This window comes from Oncorhynchus mykiss, chromosome 8, assembly GCF_013265735.2.
Source record: "Oncorhynchus mykiss isolate Arlee chromosome 8, USDA_OmykA_1.1, whole genome shotgun sequence".
NCBI lineage: Eukaryota > Metazoa > Chordata > Actinopteri > Salmoniformes > Salmonidae > Oncorhynchus > Oncorhynchus mykiss.
The window spans coordinates 51,898,910-51,916,603 of NC_048572.1; the positions used below are offsets into that span (position 1 = coordinate 51,898,910).

General features: G+C 41.4%; 1 protein-coding gene across 1 annotated transcript; it reads left to right on the forward strand.

The window, feature by feature from the left end:
* Positions 1-3,188: 3,188 nt before the first annotated feature.
* Positions 3,189-13,384, forward strand: LOC110530063 (V-type proton ATPase subunit d 1). The gene is made up of 8 exons (XM_021612850.2): positions 3,189-4,475; positions 5,280-5,451; positions 6,019-6,197; positions 6,919-6,998; positions 10,614-10,691; positions 10,992-11,168; positions 11,592-11,666; positions 12,917-13,384. Exons 1-8 carry the CDS (start codon positions 4,346-4,348, stop codon positions 13,076-13,078), a joined length of 1,053 nt encoding a protein of 350 aa, XP_021468525.1. The 5' UTR covers positions 3,189-4,345; the 3' UTR covers positions 13,079-13,384.
* Positions 13,385-17,694: the final 4,310 nt, after the last annotated feature.

The following is a 17,694-nucleotide window of genomic DNA, read 5'->3' on the forward strand; positions in this document are numbered from 1 at the left end:
CCGTACAGACTCCTCACAGTTCAGCTTTCAGTGATTTTGCTAAACTGTACGGATTCAAGCATGTCACATCCAGCCCACTGTACCCACAGTGCAATGAGTTAGTCGAGAAAGGTGCCAAAACAATAAGACTACTGCTTAAGAAAGCTCTCGACTCGAGGACAGATCCGAATCTAGCTTTGTTAAACTACAGGGCTACTCCACTAAAACATGGTCTGTCTCATGCAGAGGTGTTGTTCAACAGGAAACTCAAAACTAGGTTGCCAGCACCCCTAGAAACAGAGAAGGATGACAAGGTCATTCTTAACGAAAAGAGATACATGGATACATGTAGCCTTGATGTAGGCTACATGTATCCTTGCCCATCATGATACGAGAGATAAGAACCTCTGTGAATACCAGTGAACCTCGTATTTAAAAGTTATTTTCCTCTAAACAATTGCTTGTTTTCTGTTTCATATGTTCAAAACCCAGGCTACCCTTTACCCTAGGCCTACTATAAGGAAGGCTAGTACAACAGCAATGCGTGGTCTTTTTTTTTTATCCTGACAATTTTATGATATCATCACATTTTCCATGTATTTATTTCTGTTGTTGTTTAAAAAAAACGGATTGGTTTTAATACAATTAAACAAAAACCAGCAAACTTATTCGAATTATTCACCGTCCTGGTTTTATGGCGAGAACGTCCGTGGCGTGCCAACAATTCAACTTCTAGAAAAGTGTGTTTATGTGTTTATAAAACATTGTAATCGGCAGCAGTTTAACAGAGTGGACATTCCCCCTTTCCCTTCATATTGGATCTTTATCCAGCTCCTGTGAAAAGTTAGGATGAGTGAACCACCCTCCATAGTCTACATTGCCTTGTCTGTATTTGTCCCGCCCTGACCTTGGAGATCCTTTTCATGTCTCTATTTTGGTTTGGTCAGGGCGTGAGTTGGGGTGGGCATTCTATGTTTTGTGTTTCTATGATTTTCTATTTCTATGTTTTGGCCGGGTATGGTTCTCAATCAGGGACAGCTGTCTATCGTTGTCTCTGATTGGGAACCATACTTAGGTACCCTTTTTGCCCAGCTGTGTTTGTGGGAGGTTAACGTTGTTTGATGGCACATAGCCTTAAGCAGCACGTTTTGTTTATTGTTTTGTCGGCGTCATTTCGAATAAAATATAAAAATGTACGCTCACCACGCTGCACCTTGGTCCAGTTCTTTTGATGGCCGTGACAGTATTATACGCCCACGGGGAGCAGTTATGGTGCCTGGAGCCTAACTCCATTGAGACATAGCCTGTTTAAAACAATTTGTTGTTTTGTTTTTATTAGAATTTGATTGGAATTATACGTCTTTTTTAGGCCTCATCAATAGCCTAGTGAATTTAATCTTGCTTATTGACTACGTTTGGCATGTCCAGACTGCAATTTACAGCAGGCGGACTCTACAGATGACTTTGTGAGAAGACCGATTTTCGGGATGTCGCATGGTCTGACAAACAGCAGTTCGGACTCTACAGATGACTTTGTGAGAAGACCGATTTTCGGGATGTCGCAGTTCGGACTCTACAGATGACTTTGTGAGAAGACCGATTTTCGGGATGTCGCATGGTCTGACAAACAGCGCTCTAGCTCCGTCACTGGATTGAGATGCATCCAATGCAAATAAACAGATATCTCTATCTTAAACTGATAGATTTTGGTATCAGTGAATACTATAGCCTATGTTTAACCATTTCTTTCTTTCCATACTTAAGCAATGCAACTAGAACATTTTTGCAGTCGACATTGTTCAACATATTTTGCAAAAAATGGGGGCAAGCTATTTAAGGTCGATGTCCACGCCCCTACAATAAAAATATCCCCACCAAAATCTATCAGTTTAAGATAGAGATATCTGTTTATTTGCATTGGATGCATCTCAATCCAGTGCATCCGGCCTGTGTCGCACTTCCACATCTGCGGTGAAAGGTGGGAGCTAGAGCGCTGTTTGTCAGACCATGCGACATCCCGAAAATCGGTCTTCTCACAAAGTCATCTGTAGAGTCCGAACGTTTTGAACTATAAACTATTATGACCCCTCTATGGAAAGATGAGACTCTCGCGAATGTGATGTTCTCCGTTTTGCTCTACGACACCCACAAGCGTCTGGGGACTCGTCTGAAGTTGGTACAGCCGACCTGCCAACCTCTTGTCTGTAGTGTCCGAATGGTTTAGGCTGGACACTAATTTGACCCCTCTGTGCAAAGGTGAGACTCTCACGAACACGTACATCTTTTGCTCTAGGATGCCCACAGGCTTCACAAGACTCATCTGAAGGGCCCCCAGTACCAGTTGAAAAAATGTATGGAAGTATATAAGGAGACTGTAGAGTGCCAAAAATAAGATAAAAAATAAAAATAAAATAAAAATCCTGATCTTTCTTATATCTGTAAATTGAAGGACAGATACTTCAGAACAAACTACCTCTAGATTATTTATTTTGGGACTGTTGTTACATATAGTGAATCGTTGTTACATATAGTGAATGTGTTATTCAGTGCATTTGTATGGGCTAACAGCAGTAATGCCAAATCAAATCTTTCATCAAATAATGTTTTTATATATTTTATACTTCAAGGGGTCTTAAAATGCAAGCTCAAATAGCTAAATGATCCTTGGTATGACCTTCTTAAAACACCCATAATAATGGCTGTGAAAATAGCAACAATATTTCTGACACGCCCCTAACCTATAGAGCTACCGCCAGCACTTAGATGTACCATTTGCTTTACGTTTGTTAAAATAGAGCCCCAAGTTGAACAAAAGTAAACCTTGAATTTGGAGGTTTTAAATATCACCCTGGTAGCCAAGTTGATCTATTTTAAGAAAGGCCATTGGTTGTTGGATATAAAGTCTAAGATATTTGATAGGCTGATAAGAAATATGTTACAGGAAATAAACACTGCCCCCTTGTCAGGTTAGCATAGAGCTACATGTGCCAGGTTATGTAATGGGAATAGCTGACATGTAGCGTATTATCACCTGCAACAATGCTGACAATTTCAATTGGCTGATGCGCATTTTGAGATGGAGAAAAACTTTTTCTAGCGTTCGCAAATATAGACCCAAGATGTTCCCCTATTGTTTATGAAATTTCCATCAGACCTTCACACACACACACACACACACACACACACACACACACACACACACACACACACACACACACACACACACACACACACACACACACACACACACACACACACCTTACTTCTGTGGAAAATAAGCAAAGTGCTGTCTAATAGGCATGAGACGCACACAGTCACACATGATTAAGTCTCTCAGTTGAGCTCCTGATTCCCCTTTTTGTTCGAGCTGGTCTGACGTACGTTTTGGGTACACTTTCATTCTATTAGTCCCACATCCCTCTCCGAGGCTTCATTCACACTGTGAATATATACATTCACCAAGGGGACAGAGACCACGGGCTCCACACCATAACTCTAATTCCCCACCCCCATTTACGTTGACGTTAAGATTTATTTACTCAAGACTTGTGTCAAATGGTGTCATTTGCTCTCTCGGGACGAATGCTAACTGGAGAACCCTGTGGATCTGTGTGTGTGGCTGGCATTTTGGCCAAAAAATGTTTTTCCATTGAAAATGAAGTCCATGCATGTTTATGAATCTAGAGAAGATGAATAATGTTCTCCTTTCTGCTGTTGTTTAGCTTTGCGGTCAGAGGCCATTGTATGAGTGCTAATCGGCTGTCTGGCGGTGAAAACAGTGTTTTCCCCTTGATCGACCCCAGAGTTCACACGGGCCATCGGATTTATTTTTTTTACTTCAGCACTGTGGCTGTTTTGTTGTTGTTCAGTTTTCTGGTATTGCAAACCACACGCATTCTTAGTTTTAGGCAAACAATATATTACTAAGGGGAGGGGTGTCCCTTTCTGTCCAATGAGGTAGTTTATGTGCAAGATTTCTGTCCCTTTTGGGCAACAATTCTCAGAAGCAACATTTCTGTAAAGCATCTTTAAAAACGTCACTCTTATCTCTTGCTCACATTTCTCTGCAGTTGAAGTTAACCTGCATGAACATTTGCAAATAAACAACTTTATTTTTAACGATAGAAAAACAGATTCTCCAGATTACAATTAGTCCAATGATTTGAGTCAGGGAGAAAACCCAGATGCTGGATATAGGACTTATGTAAATAGTCAAAAGCCATGGAAATTCTTACAAGTGTCACATAGGAAGGGAAGGATTGTATGAGCATTAGTCATTGACAGAAAAGAGGGAAGTTGGAAGAGAGACAAAGCTGCGGGTAGAACAACAAGATAGGGCCTATTAACTAACTTGTCGTTTTGGAGAATGTCGTTGTATCCAGAGCTTAGCTTCAACGTGGACCATGGTTACTTGGAGGGGCTGGTACGAGGACTGAAGGCCGGGATACTGACTCGGTCCGACTATCACAACCTGGCCCAATGTGACACACTAGAGGGTAAGCTGAGGTTTTTGTATCGTGGAATGTTTTGTTTACCAATTACAGTCTATAACCCACTGTGTAATTTGCAGTATTTGGCTTTACGTATAGTTTGCAATTACACAGATATCCATATATTGAGTAAGTCAGTGCAATGCGATTTTTTTACACATTGCGGTTTGCTTGAATTCCGGCCTAAACTGTGGCTGAAATGTGTGTGCGCGTGGATGTGTACATGGGAGCAAGTGTGTGTGTACTCCTCGTTAGTCGTCATCATCCTCACCAAACAATGGAAGCGAGTTATGGGCAGTTTGACCGGGGTCAATTATAGTCTTTAAAATAGAGCGATAATGACCCATAACTTTAAAGGTTAACTTCCAGTCAACAACTGGGACTGACTGGAATTACAGATTTGGACAAGCAAAAGTCAATGTAACTTGTGAAAAGACATAAAACATAATTTCACAGTTTTACAGACAAATAGAAATGCATACTTTTTTTATGTGTCTCGAAAATATTTCGACTTCTGTCTTTGTCGTTGACGAAACGTGTTATCGTTCTGCAATATTCACTTTTGGGTTTGTTATCATTCACCAACATTCACTATTGAATTTGCTCTAAAATAGTGAACTGGACCAAAATAGTATTTTCAACACTTACGGGGGGGGGGGGGGGGGGGGGTGCTATAATTAATATTGCTACACCTAGGGGTACTCAGATTGTTATTGGAGTTGCCAGCACGCACAAGGTACCCTCATGGAATCAATGGTTCAATCTCCTGTCCACATATGACCTGTGTCTTTTAACAATATCTCAATGTAGACATGAAGCTGCACCTGCAGAGTACAGACTACGGCAGCCTCCTGACCGCTGGGAACGAGGACCTGACCGTGTCTCTCATTGACCACAGACTGAAAGAGAACATTCTGACTGAGTTCCGCTGCCTACGCTCTCACTCCCTACCGCCCCTCTCCACCTTCCTCGACTACATCACGTAGGAGTGTTCTAATAAATCACTTCTGTCTGTCTGTCCATCTCTGTAGGCCTGCCTGTCTGTCTGCCTGAATCTATACACCTTCCTTGACTAAGTACCTTCCTTGTATGCCAGTAATCTATACACCCTCCTTGACTAAGTACCTTCCTTGTATGCCAGTAATCTATACACCCTCCTTGACTAAGTACCTTCCTTGTATGCCAGTAATCCATACACCCTCCTTGACTAAGTACCTTCCTTGTATGCCAGTAATCTTACAGCTCCAAATGTATTACACATTTTTACAAATCTGAGATATGCGAAACACAAGTACTAGAGGGTCAACTTTTTTTTACTTGTCCTATACTTTATCTCACCAAGTTCATTTCCCCCCTTTTCCTCCTCTCCTTGCGATCTATTTGGCAGTCAATGAATATTTTCCAGTGAACCATTGAAAAACTGAACAAAAACATAAAGTGTTGGGATGTTGGAGGGAATTACGAAAGGAGTAAAATTAATCATTTGAAAAGAAATGGAACTAGGTCCACATTCTCTCCCCTGTCTGTCCTTATCTCCTCCCTGTTGCAGGTACAGTTACATGATTGACAACGTGGTGATGTTGATCACCGGTGCCCTGAAGCAGAGGGACGTGGCAGAGCTTCTGCCACGGTGCCACCCACTGGGAATGTTTGACCAAATGGCAGCGGTTGGCATCGCCCGCACACCTGCTGAGCTCTACTGTGCCATCCTGGTGGACACACCTCTGGGTAATCACTACAGTAGGCATATTCTGTGGGCATCAGTGGGCATCTGTGCCAGTGGGACTGACTAATAAATATCAGATTTACTATCTATAATGCAAATATCTATGAAAACGTAATATGAATATGAAATCCAAAACATACTTCATGAATATTATGTTGACAAAATACATCAAGCTTTTTGCTTGTTTTTGGAATCTTTATCGTTAGGCTTCCTTATTAATAAGCTTTAAGTCATTTATTGACCAGAATGTCCACTCACCTAGTTTTCTAGAGCTTACCGCAAGCAGTGTATTAAAAGGCATCATGCTTGCACTATTTAGAAGCGAGTAGGCTTCCCCTAAAGAGGGTACGTAATAACTCAGAGGATGGCTTAACATTGCCTCCTGCTGCTCACTAGTGTCAACCCTGTGTCTGCAACGTCTCCTATTGCTATGAAGGTTTATGGACGTGTCAGTGTTCTGGGTCCGGGTTTATTACACTCTCATCTATACACTCTCAGAAACAAAAGGGTTCTTCGGCTGTCCCCATAGGAGAACCCTTTTGGGTTCTATGTCAAACCCTTTGTGGAAAGGGTTCTACATGGAACACAAAAGGGTTCTACCTAGTCACAACAAAAGGGTTCTACAAAGGGTTCTCCTATGTGGACAGCCGGAGAACCATTTGAGGTTCTAGATGGCGCCTTTTTTTTTTCTAAGAGTGTATATGTGCTACTTTGTCTTTTCAGCTCTGTTCTTCCAGGATGCTGTGTCTGAGGCCAACCTGGACGAGATGGGGGCTGAGATCATGAGAAACAAACTGTACAAGGTGATGTGGCATCAAATCAATTGAATGTAAAAACATCTCTGCATTTCCTCACATTTTGAGCACCACCATACACAGGCATGGATTGAATCTGGTCTCCAAAATGTCATGTAAATCAAATCAAATGTTATTTGTTACATGTGCCGAATACAACAATACCTTACAGTGAAATGCTTACTTAACCAACAATGCAGTTTTAAGAAAAACAAATAGAAATAACAAATAATTAAGGAGCAACAATAAAATAACAGTAGCGAGGCTATATACAGGGGGTTCTGGTACAGAGTACATTTAATCAAGACTTAAATGGTACTGTTGACTGATACAATACAACTGTGATACAATGCTCGTAGAGTGTAGAATGAACACAATGTATTTACCGTATGTACATGTATATTGTATGATATTTGAATGCGTACATACCATTGCGGAGGTTCTAATTGAGGTGGTCAATGTACTGTTGAGGGATGGAGCAGTCGTAAAGGAGGACATTGGAAAATGGTCCCTGGGTAGAGGACTCTTCCCGTAGTATTTTGCTCTACGAAGGGCCAACTTTCATCTTAGGTAAAATAGTCATTGCGGCTTCCGTTAGCCATTTTGGTCCAGGGAGATCACAAGGCCATTGACCTGTTGAGCAGCTGCTTCTAGGAGGGACCTCATATCATCTGTTGGTTTCAGACAGGTTGAAATGTGACCATCATGCTTGCAGGAGGTTCGAAACCCTTGTTGCTGGAACGTCCATTGGTCATCTTTCATGGTACTATTGTCCAAGGAGGTCAGAGGGATGTCTACCAGTGGAGCAGGGAGCAAGGAGGTCCAAATGTCTTCCACTGGCTGGGATTCCATGTTCCAGAGTTTGGTTGTCCTGTCAAGATGGTTGGTCTTACCAGGGGAGCTTGTTGTTTGAGGGAGGTCTGGATGACACCCACAACTGGAGCTGTGTCCTCGAACAAGACCGGGATCTCATCTGCCAGCAGAACAACTTCCTCCAACGGGATCAAAACAACAGGAACCTGTAGATGTTCTTGGGCCAGAGTCTGAGTAGCTGGCTGGTCTGGAGTCTGAGTCTTGTTGCCCTGTGGAGATGATTGGTCCAGAGTCTGAGTAGCTGGCTGGTCTGGAGTCTGAGTCATGTTGCCCTGTGGAGATGATTGGTCCAGAGTCTGAGTAGCTGCCTGGTCTGGAGTCTGAGTCTTGTTGCCCTGTGGAGATGATTGGTCCAGAGTCTGAGTAGCTGACTGGTCTGGAGTCTGTGTCTTGTTGCCCTGTGGAGATGATTGGTCCAGAGTCTGAGTAGCTGGCTGGTCTGGAGTCTGAGTCGTGTTGCCCTGTGGAGATGATTGGTCCAGAGTCTGAGTAGCTGGCTGGTCTGGAGTCTGAGTCTTGTTGCCCTGTGGAGATGATTGGTCCAGAGTCTGCTTTTCCTCCACCAGGGTAGATGGTTGCTGGCTGTCTTAGCCAGGCTGTCCTAGCTAACTGTAATGAGAGAGCTCAGTATTCCTATTTATTTGTGTTGATGTCATAATCAGTGGGTCATGGCATCAGGGTCCCAATTCTGTCTTTGACTTCTAAGGTCATAACATCACAGTGAAAGTGTCTGTGAGATCTGAGAAAGCCATAACTATCAATACATAAAAAATTAAAAATAAATAAACGTAAAATAATAGAATATACAAACTTTGTGGGTGGATCTAAAATAAACAAATGTGGCAAAAGACAAAATACTCACACTAATAGACAGAAATGTTTCACAGAATCTTAACCTTTATACAGGGCTAGGAATGAGTCTGTTCCCTCTAAAAACATGCTGCCAAACAAACTATTTAATAAGGTCCTGTTGTCACATCATAACATTTAATTCAAAAACCTACAGTAACCTAGTAGAGAAATCTCTGTGTGTGTGTGTGTGTGTGTGTGTGTGTGTATGCTGCATGTGTTTATACAACAAAATCAAAGTTGAAGCAAAGACATTTTTTTAAGCATACACTCAACTAAATAACAGAGGTCACACACTAGCTTTGCCAGTAAATCAATGATTGTTTAAATCACACTGTTAAAAAAAAATAATTGAGTTAAATTGACTCTACTGCGAGTTATCTTGACCCTCAAGAGAGTAATACACACCCTGGAGTTAATGTTGATAACTGGAGTTCACTGAGGTGGAATACTTTTAACCAGAGACATGGAGTTAAATCTATGGAGTCATCCACAGATGTGGGAGGGGCCTCCGTGTTTATATTTCCCAGCATGCTTTGTTGCAGGTTGATTTTTAAAATTGTTTGTTTCAATATCTGTGTTTTCGCATTGATTGTAAGTGGTTGTGTCACGGTTTTCTGTATGGGAAAGAGAGTCGGACCAAAATGCGGCGTGGCTATTGAGATTCATGTTTAATAAAAACAAAGTAAACACGAATCAATACAAAAACAATAAATGTAATGTGAAAACCGAAACAGCCTAAACTGGTGCAAACTAACACTAGACAGTTACAAGGACAATCACCCACAAAACCCAACACCAAACAGGCTACCTAAATATGGTTCCCAATCAGAGACAATGACGAACACCTGCCTCTGATTGAGAACCATATCAGGCCAAACATAGAACTAGACAAACTAGACATGTAACATAGAATGCCCACCCAGCTCACACCCTGACCAACCAAAACATAGAAACATACAAAGCAAACTATGGTCAGGGTGTGACAGGTTGGATTTATAACAACCGTTAGTGGGAAAGTTGTTTCAATTAACACAGTGTAGGTCAGTGGTCACCAACCTTTTCTAAGTCAAGATCACTTTCCCAGTCAAAAAGCAAGCAGAGATCTGCTGTACAGATTTTTAATATTTTTTTTACCGTTAACCTCACAGAAACCGTTTTATAGGAATGAGGTTTGGACTGTAGGCCTAATACATATCACAGCATATTGGCTATATGATTGGCCTGCCAGTATTGTTAATCAGACCATATTATATTTCAAAACACGAGCTTTGATAACAAAATAGATCAGTTGGTTCAGCACTTGTGAGGCACTGTGGAGCATGAATTGAAATCATTTGCCTTTTTATTTTACTGGACTGATGGTACCTGCATCTGATGGTCGGCGAGGTCAAATCACCACGTCAGTGATCTTCAGTGATCACTCTGTCACTTCTTGGTCGCAAAAATGATACACTGTTCACTGTGAAATACTGTGTCTTTTTAATAACTAAGTGATGCTGGTGGGCCAAAAGTAAAAGGCTAGTCTTTGCTATGTTACGGGGAAGTGTTTGCTGTTGCAATTCACCTAGCTTCCACATAGGGGAGAAACTCTAGGTGTAGTACCTTTAACTCATTACCAGAGTAAACACAACATGGGGGGTGGGACCATATAAACCCCAAAATAGTGTTACATTTGACTCCATGGGGGTTAAATGAACTCTCGCGATTTTACTGTGTAGATCCTCAACGTTGATTTGATTTATAGTCCAGCACTGCTAAAATGGGGATTGCTCTTTAAGCTTATTTTCCTGACGGTGATCATGTTTATCGTTCACGTCATCCTTTAGAAAAGTGAATGAAAGAAACAGAAACGTTTGTTTCTAGGGTTTAGATCTGAAAGTGTCTTTTCATTTTAAACAGGCTTATTTGGAGGCATTCTACAAATTCTGTCAGGAGAGTGGAGGAGCCACAAAGAACATCATGTGTCCTATCCTGGAGGTATTCTAAACCATTCGTTCCTCTTACCTGAGACATCACCAGTTACAGTTTGAATGAGTCGTTTTATGGTGTGTGTCTGTGTATGTTTTGAGAGTGTATATGTACTGTAAACTTATACTGCATGTGTTTACCCTCACTATTTGTCTGCGGTCTATTTGTTTAACCTTTACATGTGACCATTTATATTTTCTCTCTCTCTCTGTCTGTGTTTTCTATATGTGTGTGTGTGTTTGCCAGTGAGCTTCTATGTGTTACCCCTCTGTGGGTATTTGTGGTTTACTTCCTGTGTGTATGTTGCAGTTTGAGGCCGACCGGCGTGCGTTCATCATCACAGTGAACTCGTTCGGGACAGACCTGAGTGGGGTGGGGAGGAGCGCCCTGTACCCCTCCTGTGGGAGACTGTACCCCGAGGGGCTCCGTCTCTTGGCCAGGGCAGAGGACTACGAGCAGGTCAAAGCTGTGGCCGACTACTACCCTGTGAGTTTCAAAGCAATGGAAGAATGTCAATAAAATGACAATGGCAACCCAAAACTAGGCATTACATATAGGACAACTCTAGGCAGTCCCTCCGTGTTTCAGGGTTCTTCTGTTCGGTGCCTAATGAATGCAACCCCCATCAGTTGGACTACTACTGTATAATTAAAGTAAGATTTATAATGCAGGGTTTAACTTAACTCGAGAATTACACCGTTTCTGCTTTCCTGGACTTCTGAATATTTGTTTTATTTCTATACTCTCTGTGCTGCTGCGTTTTGTATGACTACTCCCTGTTTATGCAGTGAATCAGACCACTGCAGCATGGTTTAAGCTGACTACAGTCTGATACTGTTGTATTAGATACATCATGTCTTATTATAGTTATTATGTCTTATTAGTGGATATGATTTTGATATCCTCCAGGACTATAAACTCATATTTGATGAACCTGAGGCAGGGTCCTCCAGAACCCTGGAGGACAGATTCTTTGAGCGGGAGGTAAGATTCATCTCATGCAATTACATTCAGACTGAGGATGTGGTCTACATGCATATTCTACACTACCGTTCAACAGTTTGGGGTCACTTAGAAATGGCCTTGTTTTTTAAAGAAAAGCCCATTTTGTCCATTAAAATAACATCAAATTAATCAGAAAGACAGCATAGACATTGTCAATGTTGTAAATGACTATTGTAGCTGGAAACGGCTGATTTTTTATGGAATATCTACATAGACGTACAGAGGCCTCATTATAGCAAGAGGACAAGTACATTAGAGTGTCTAGTTTGAGAAACAGACACCTCACAAGTCCTCAACTGGCAGCTTCATTAAATGGCACCCGCAAAACACCAGTCTCAACGTCAACAGTGAAGAGGCGACTCCGGGATGCTGGCCTTCTAGACAGAGTTGCAAAGAAAAAGCCATATCTCAGACTGGTCCGTAAAAAGAAAAGATTAAGATGGGCAAAATAACACAGACACTGGACAGAGGAAGATTGGAAAAAAGTGTTATGGACAGATTAATCTAAGTTTGAGGTGTTCAGATCACAAAGAAGAACATTCGTGAGATGCAGAAAAAATGAAAAGATGCTAGAGTACTGCTTGACGCCATCTGTCAAGCATGGTGGAGGCAATGTGATAGTCTGGGGGTGCTTTGGTGGTGGTAAAGTGGGAGATTTGTACAGGGTAAAAGAGATCTTGAAGAAGGAAGGCTATCACTCCATTTTGCAACGCCATGCCATACCCTGTTGACGGCGCTTAATTGGAGACAATTTCCTCCTACAACAGGACAATGACCCAAAGCACAGCTCCAAACTATGCAATAACTATTTAGGGAAGAAGCAGTCAGCTGGTATTCTGTCTATAATGGAGTGGCCAGCAGAGTCACTGGATCTCAACCCTATTGACCTCACAGGGTAGTAGAAGTGCCCATCAAGCCAATCCAACTTGTGAGAGGTGCTTCAGGAAGCATGGGGTGAAATCTATTCAGATTTCCTCAACAAATTGACAACTAGAATGCCAAAGGTCTGCAAGCCTGTAATTGCTGCAAATGGAGGAATCTTTGACAAAAGCAAAGATTCAAGGACACAATTATTATTTAAATTAAAAATCATTATTTATTACCTTGTCAACGTCTTGACTATACTTCCTATTCATTTTGCAACTCATTTCACGGAAAACAAGGACATCTCTTAAGTGACCCCAAACTGTTGAAAGGTAGTGTACATTCGACATGATTCTCTCTCTCAGGTGAAGCTGAACACGCTGGCCTTTCTGGAGCAGTTCCATTTGGGCGTGTTCTACTCCTACCTCAAGCTGAAGGAGCAGGAGGCTCGCAACATCGTCTGGATCGCAGAGTGTGTCACACAGAGACAGAAGTCTAAGATCGACAACTACATCCCCATCTTCTAAAGGACGAACACACTGTCTGTTGGAGCGGTTTACACACCTTTTTTGTAGTAGTAGTAATATTAGCAACGGTTGTCAAAATTGATAACAGGTTCAAAAAAATACAGTTCTGATAAATGTAACAGCTGCATAAGTACTCAACTTTTTATTTTTTTATAAACAAAATGCTTCAAATATTGACTGTATTATAGCACATGAACAATTGTATAATGAGAGACAGAACAATCTATGGAATCCAGACATTTTGGTGGGACTTTAGGTGTACAATTGCATGTCAAATATATAAAAAATAAAAATTCTCAAATCCAATCAAATTGTACTTGTCACGTACACAGCTTACACCTTATAAAAGGTGCAGTGAAATCCTTTTTTCCTAACTCCCTCAACAATGCAGTACGTTAGTACGTTTGTGTGTAAGGGTTGGATGTGTGGGTAGTCGGTGCCAATAATATCTAGGTGTAGATGGTCTCGAAGGTGTAGGTCTGTCCAGGGAGACAGCTAGGGTTAGCTCGGCAGTCTGATGGCCTGGTGGTAGTAGCTGTCTTGGAGCCTGTTGGTCCGAGACCTGATAATCCGATACCGCTTGTCAGATGGTAACAAAGTGAACAGTCTCGGCTAGCTCGGGTGACTGGAGTCCTTGACGATCTTTCACACCTTCCTCAGATACCGTGTAGATGTCTTGGAGGGGCTAGGAGCTCACCCCTAGTAATGTATTGGGCCGTCTGCACCATCTTCTGTAGAGCCTTTCGGTTAAAGACAACGCAGGTGCCGTACTAGGTGGTAATGCAGCCGGTAAAGATGCTTTCGTTTGCGGTGGACCCGAGGGCCCATGCCTAATTTCTTCAGTCGCCTGGAGGTTGAAGAGGTGCGGTTGCGCCTTATTCACCACGGTGGTGTGATTGGACCATGTCAGGTCATCTGTGATGTGCAACCCCAAGGAACTTGAAGCGTTTGACCCGGATGCAGTTTCAGAGGGAGGTGTTCATGTCGAGGGTCTTGAGCTTAGTGTTTTTTGAAATGACAGATATGCAGTGGTGGAAAAAGTACCCAATTGTCATACTTGAGTAAAAGTACAGACAACTTAATAGAAAGTTACTCAAGTAAAAGTGAAAGTCACCCAGTAAAATACTACTTTAGTAAAAGTCTAAAAGTATTTGGTTGTAAATATACTTAAGTACCAAAAGTAAAAGTATAAAACATTTCAAATTCCTTATATTAGGCAAAGCAGATGGCACCATTTTCTTGTTTTTAAAATGTACGGATAGCCAGGGTTACACGCCAACGCTCAGACATCATTTACAAACGATGCATTTGTGTTTAGTGAGTCTGCCAGATCAGAGGCAGTAGGGATGACCATGTGTTCTCTTGATAAGTGCGTGAATTGGAACATTTTCCTGTCCTGCTAATAAGCACTCAACGAGTACTTTTGGGTGTCAGGGGAAATGTATGGAGTAAAAAGTACATGTTCTTTAGGAATGTAGTGAAGTAAAAGTAAAAGTTGTCAAAAACATAAATAGTAAAGTACAGATACCCCAAAAATACCCACTACTTCTGCGGCGCCGTTGTTTTGGGTCAACTACTGGAGTTAGATCCATTTGTCCTGGGTGGTGGTCCGAACAGAGGATCTGCTTCGGGAAAGTCGTATTCCTGGTCGTAATGTTGGTAAATTGACATTGCTCTTATATCCAATAGTTCTTCCCGGCTGTATGTAATAAGACTTAAGATTTCCTGGGGTAACAATGTAAGAAATAATACAGAAAAAAACAAAATACTGCATAGTTTTCTAAGAGTCGACCATCTCTGTTGGCGCCATCTTAGGCCCAACCTTTGGAACTTTGGTTTTCCTAGATGTGTCACGGATCCCTCCGGAACTGTGTCATTACGCACACCTGTTCCCCATTCCCACTGATTGTATAATTGTTTAAATGTGCCCTTTGGTTTCCATTGGGTGGTCGATTATTGTTCCAATGTCCGTTGGTTGTGTGAGTACCAGTGCTGTGCTATTTTGGCTTTCGTGCCGCTTGTATTGCGCAGATGATTACGGGTCTCGTCCCGTGTGGTATCGTTGTGTGTGTGTATGTTACGTGTCTCGCCCCACTGTATTTATTCGAGGTACTCCTCCCTCTTTTGTTTGGGTTTCAACCCTGTGTTTGTTTGGTCTTCGCCCACATGCCTTTACATGGCACGCTGTAATTTGGGTCAATAAAAAACCCTATTACGCATTCCTGCGCCTGTCTCCCGATCCCTTCATACCAAGACACTACATCCAATGGATTTGGATAGTGCTTTTAATGGGTCAGGTTCAAATGGCGACATACTGTAATTCTGCTGTATGAAGGTGGACTAATTGTTGAACTTCCCCACAAAAAAATATTCTGCCCTCTGTTTTATGAATGCTATTCTACACATTTGTCCCTTGGTAGTAGTTTGTGATTCCATTGCCCGACCTATGTTAATTATCTTAATACAATATACTAGGGGATATGGGTGCTGTTTCTGTGTTCCCAAAGGGCACAGCTGTAGAGACAGGTCAATGGTACTCTCGTGTGTATTCCTACCAGTCAGGTTTTGAACCCAGAACTGAAATTCAGACAAAGCGCTCCTGTAATGGGTGTTAAGGAGCTGTCTGTTTTGCGTGTCCGATTACATACACTCAGTTCTTCTTGGAGTGGCAAGAACTATGATGTCGTTGTGGGTTAATAGTAAGTACCACGAAATGCCTGGGTACATAGAGAATGTGTCATTCAATATCCTTATCTGCCTTCATCTGGCCCAGAATGTGAGGAACTGGGTCTTATTGTGGGCCCATTAAGCTTTTGTTTTTGAAGCATACAACAGTAACTTGGTTAATATGATTAAAAGCACTCCGGACATGCCCATGAAAATGTGCAAATCATTTTGGTTGGAGAAGGCACTACCACATTACAGGAAATAAATTATGGAAAATGTGATGTTTGACTGTAAAGACACCTTTGAGGCTCTGGTGAAACCCAAACACACTGTAAAACATGTTGCAAGATCTGAGGGTGTGAGTGCTTTAGGAAGACCACTCATCAAAACAGTAGAGGAAGCTGATTTCCTTGCGCTGCATTAATGTGACTCTAAAGAGACTAAAATACACTCTCACAGAGTGCGGAGAACAGTACTTTCCCTGTAAATAGGTTAATTGTAACAGATGTAGGAACTGGTTCCAATTTAGTTTTTAAAGCACACCTACTTCTCAGCAGTCCCAATCCCAGATAATTTCTAACCTGTGGGGGAAATCCTGGGACTTATTACAGCCATTCCCAGCTTCTGAAATAAAACAAAAGTGTTTGTTTTTATCTGTGCGAAATTTACGTGTTGACTATATTGTTTGATTTCTCAACCACTGAGGTAATCACATGATTGAGATTTAGGACAACCGTACAACAGCGTGTCCATGACGTATGACCCAAACGTGAAGCAGAGCTCGAAATTAGATTGTCTTTTTTTAATTTCTCTTTACCATTCTTCCAGAATCTTCCCAAAGGACATTTTCAGCCGTTCCAAACTGTGCATGAACCGTCTGTTGTTTACTTTTTCAACATGGCTCTAGAACCTAGGTCATGCACAAAGCTTTACAAGTAGGCTAAGTGTAGACCTATAGGCTGAGCTGTTAACCGAGACAGAAATTTACATTGTAATATTTTATCTAACTCATTGTGTGCATTGCGGCCTAAATAGCTCAATTGATTGCTTCCTGTGTTTGTTTTTTTACCCATTGTCTTTAGGTCGTATCTCAGCCTCAGAACGTCATAGAGATGAACCAAAGATATCCCCGTGTGCATAAGAATCTTTATCGTCTTTCTCTAGCCTAACGCATTGTAGCGTTAAGCATCATTAACATGCTTTATATTATCAGGAGCCAATTTTTCCTCTTCAAAATCTTAAACTAACAAGGGGTATGCTTTTTGCCCTTTTATTTAAGGGGAATTGCATACCCTCCACAAGCCCCTTCCATTTGAGCCATGGTAGTAACACATTTTCTGAAGTAATAACACAATCCTGTAGTAGTATTAGTAACACACTTTTTGTAGTAACTTAATACTTTTATGGTTTCTATCTTTGGACATGTACTATTTGGTGCAAACATTGTTTGAAGTGCAAATTTAGATTATGAAAATCTGTCACATTTAAGTGCAATTGACCTGTTTGCAACCAACTTTTAAAAATTCACAGATGACGATACAACATGCTGGTTTAGAGATACATTTACATTTACCATAAAACATGTAATATCCAACAGATTAAGGTTAAAAGGGGCAATCTCTGGTGCTATTTTTTGTTGTTATAAATTAATGATAAACACATTGATTGTTGAAGAATATAACACCATCAGAACCCATAAATATAAGCTTGTTTTACTCCAATGTTTTGTAAACATTGTCCTTTCATCCATATAGCTCTGTCTATGAATTTGAGAGTAGTTATATTTCTCCAGCCCATCCCTCAGCTTTTTACAGAAAAATAGATTGTCACGTCCTTAATTCCTTTTTTATGTCTCTATTTTAGTTTGGTCAGGGCGTGAGTTGGGGTGGGCATTCTATGCTTTTGTTCTATGTTTTGTATTTCTGCTTTTGGCCCGGTATGGTTCCCAA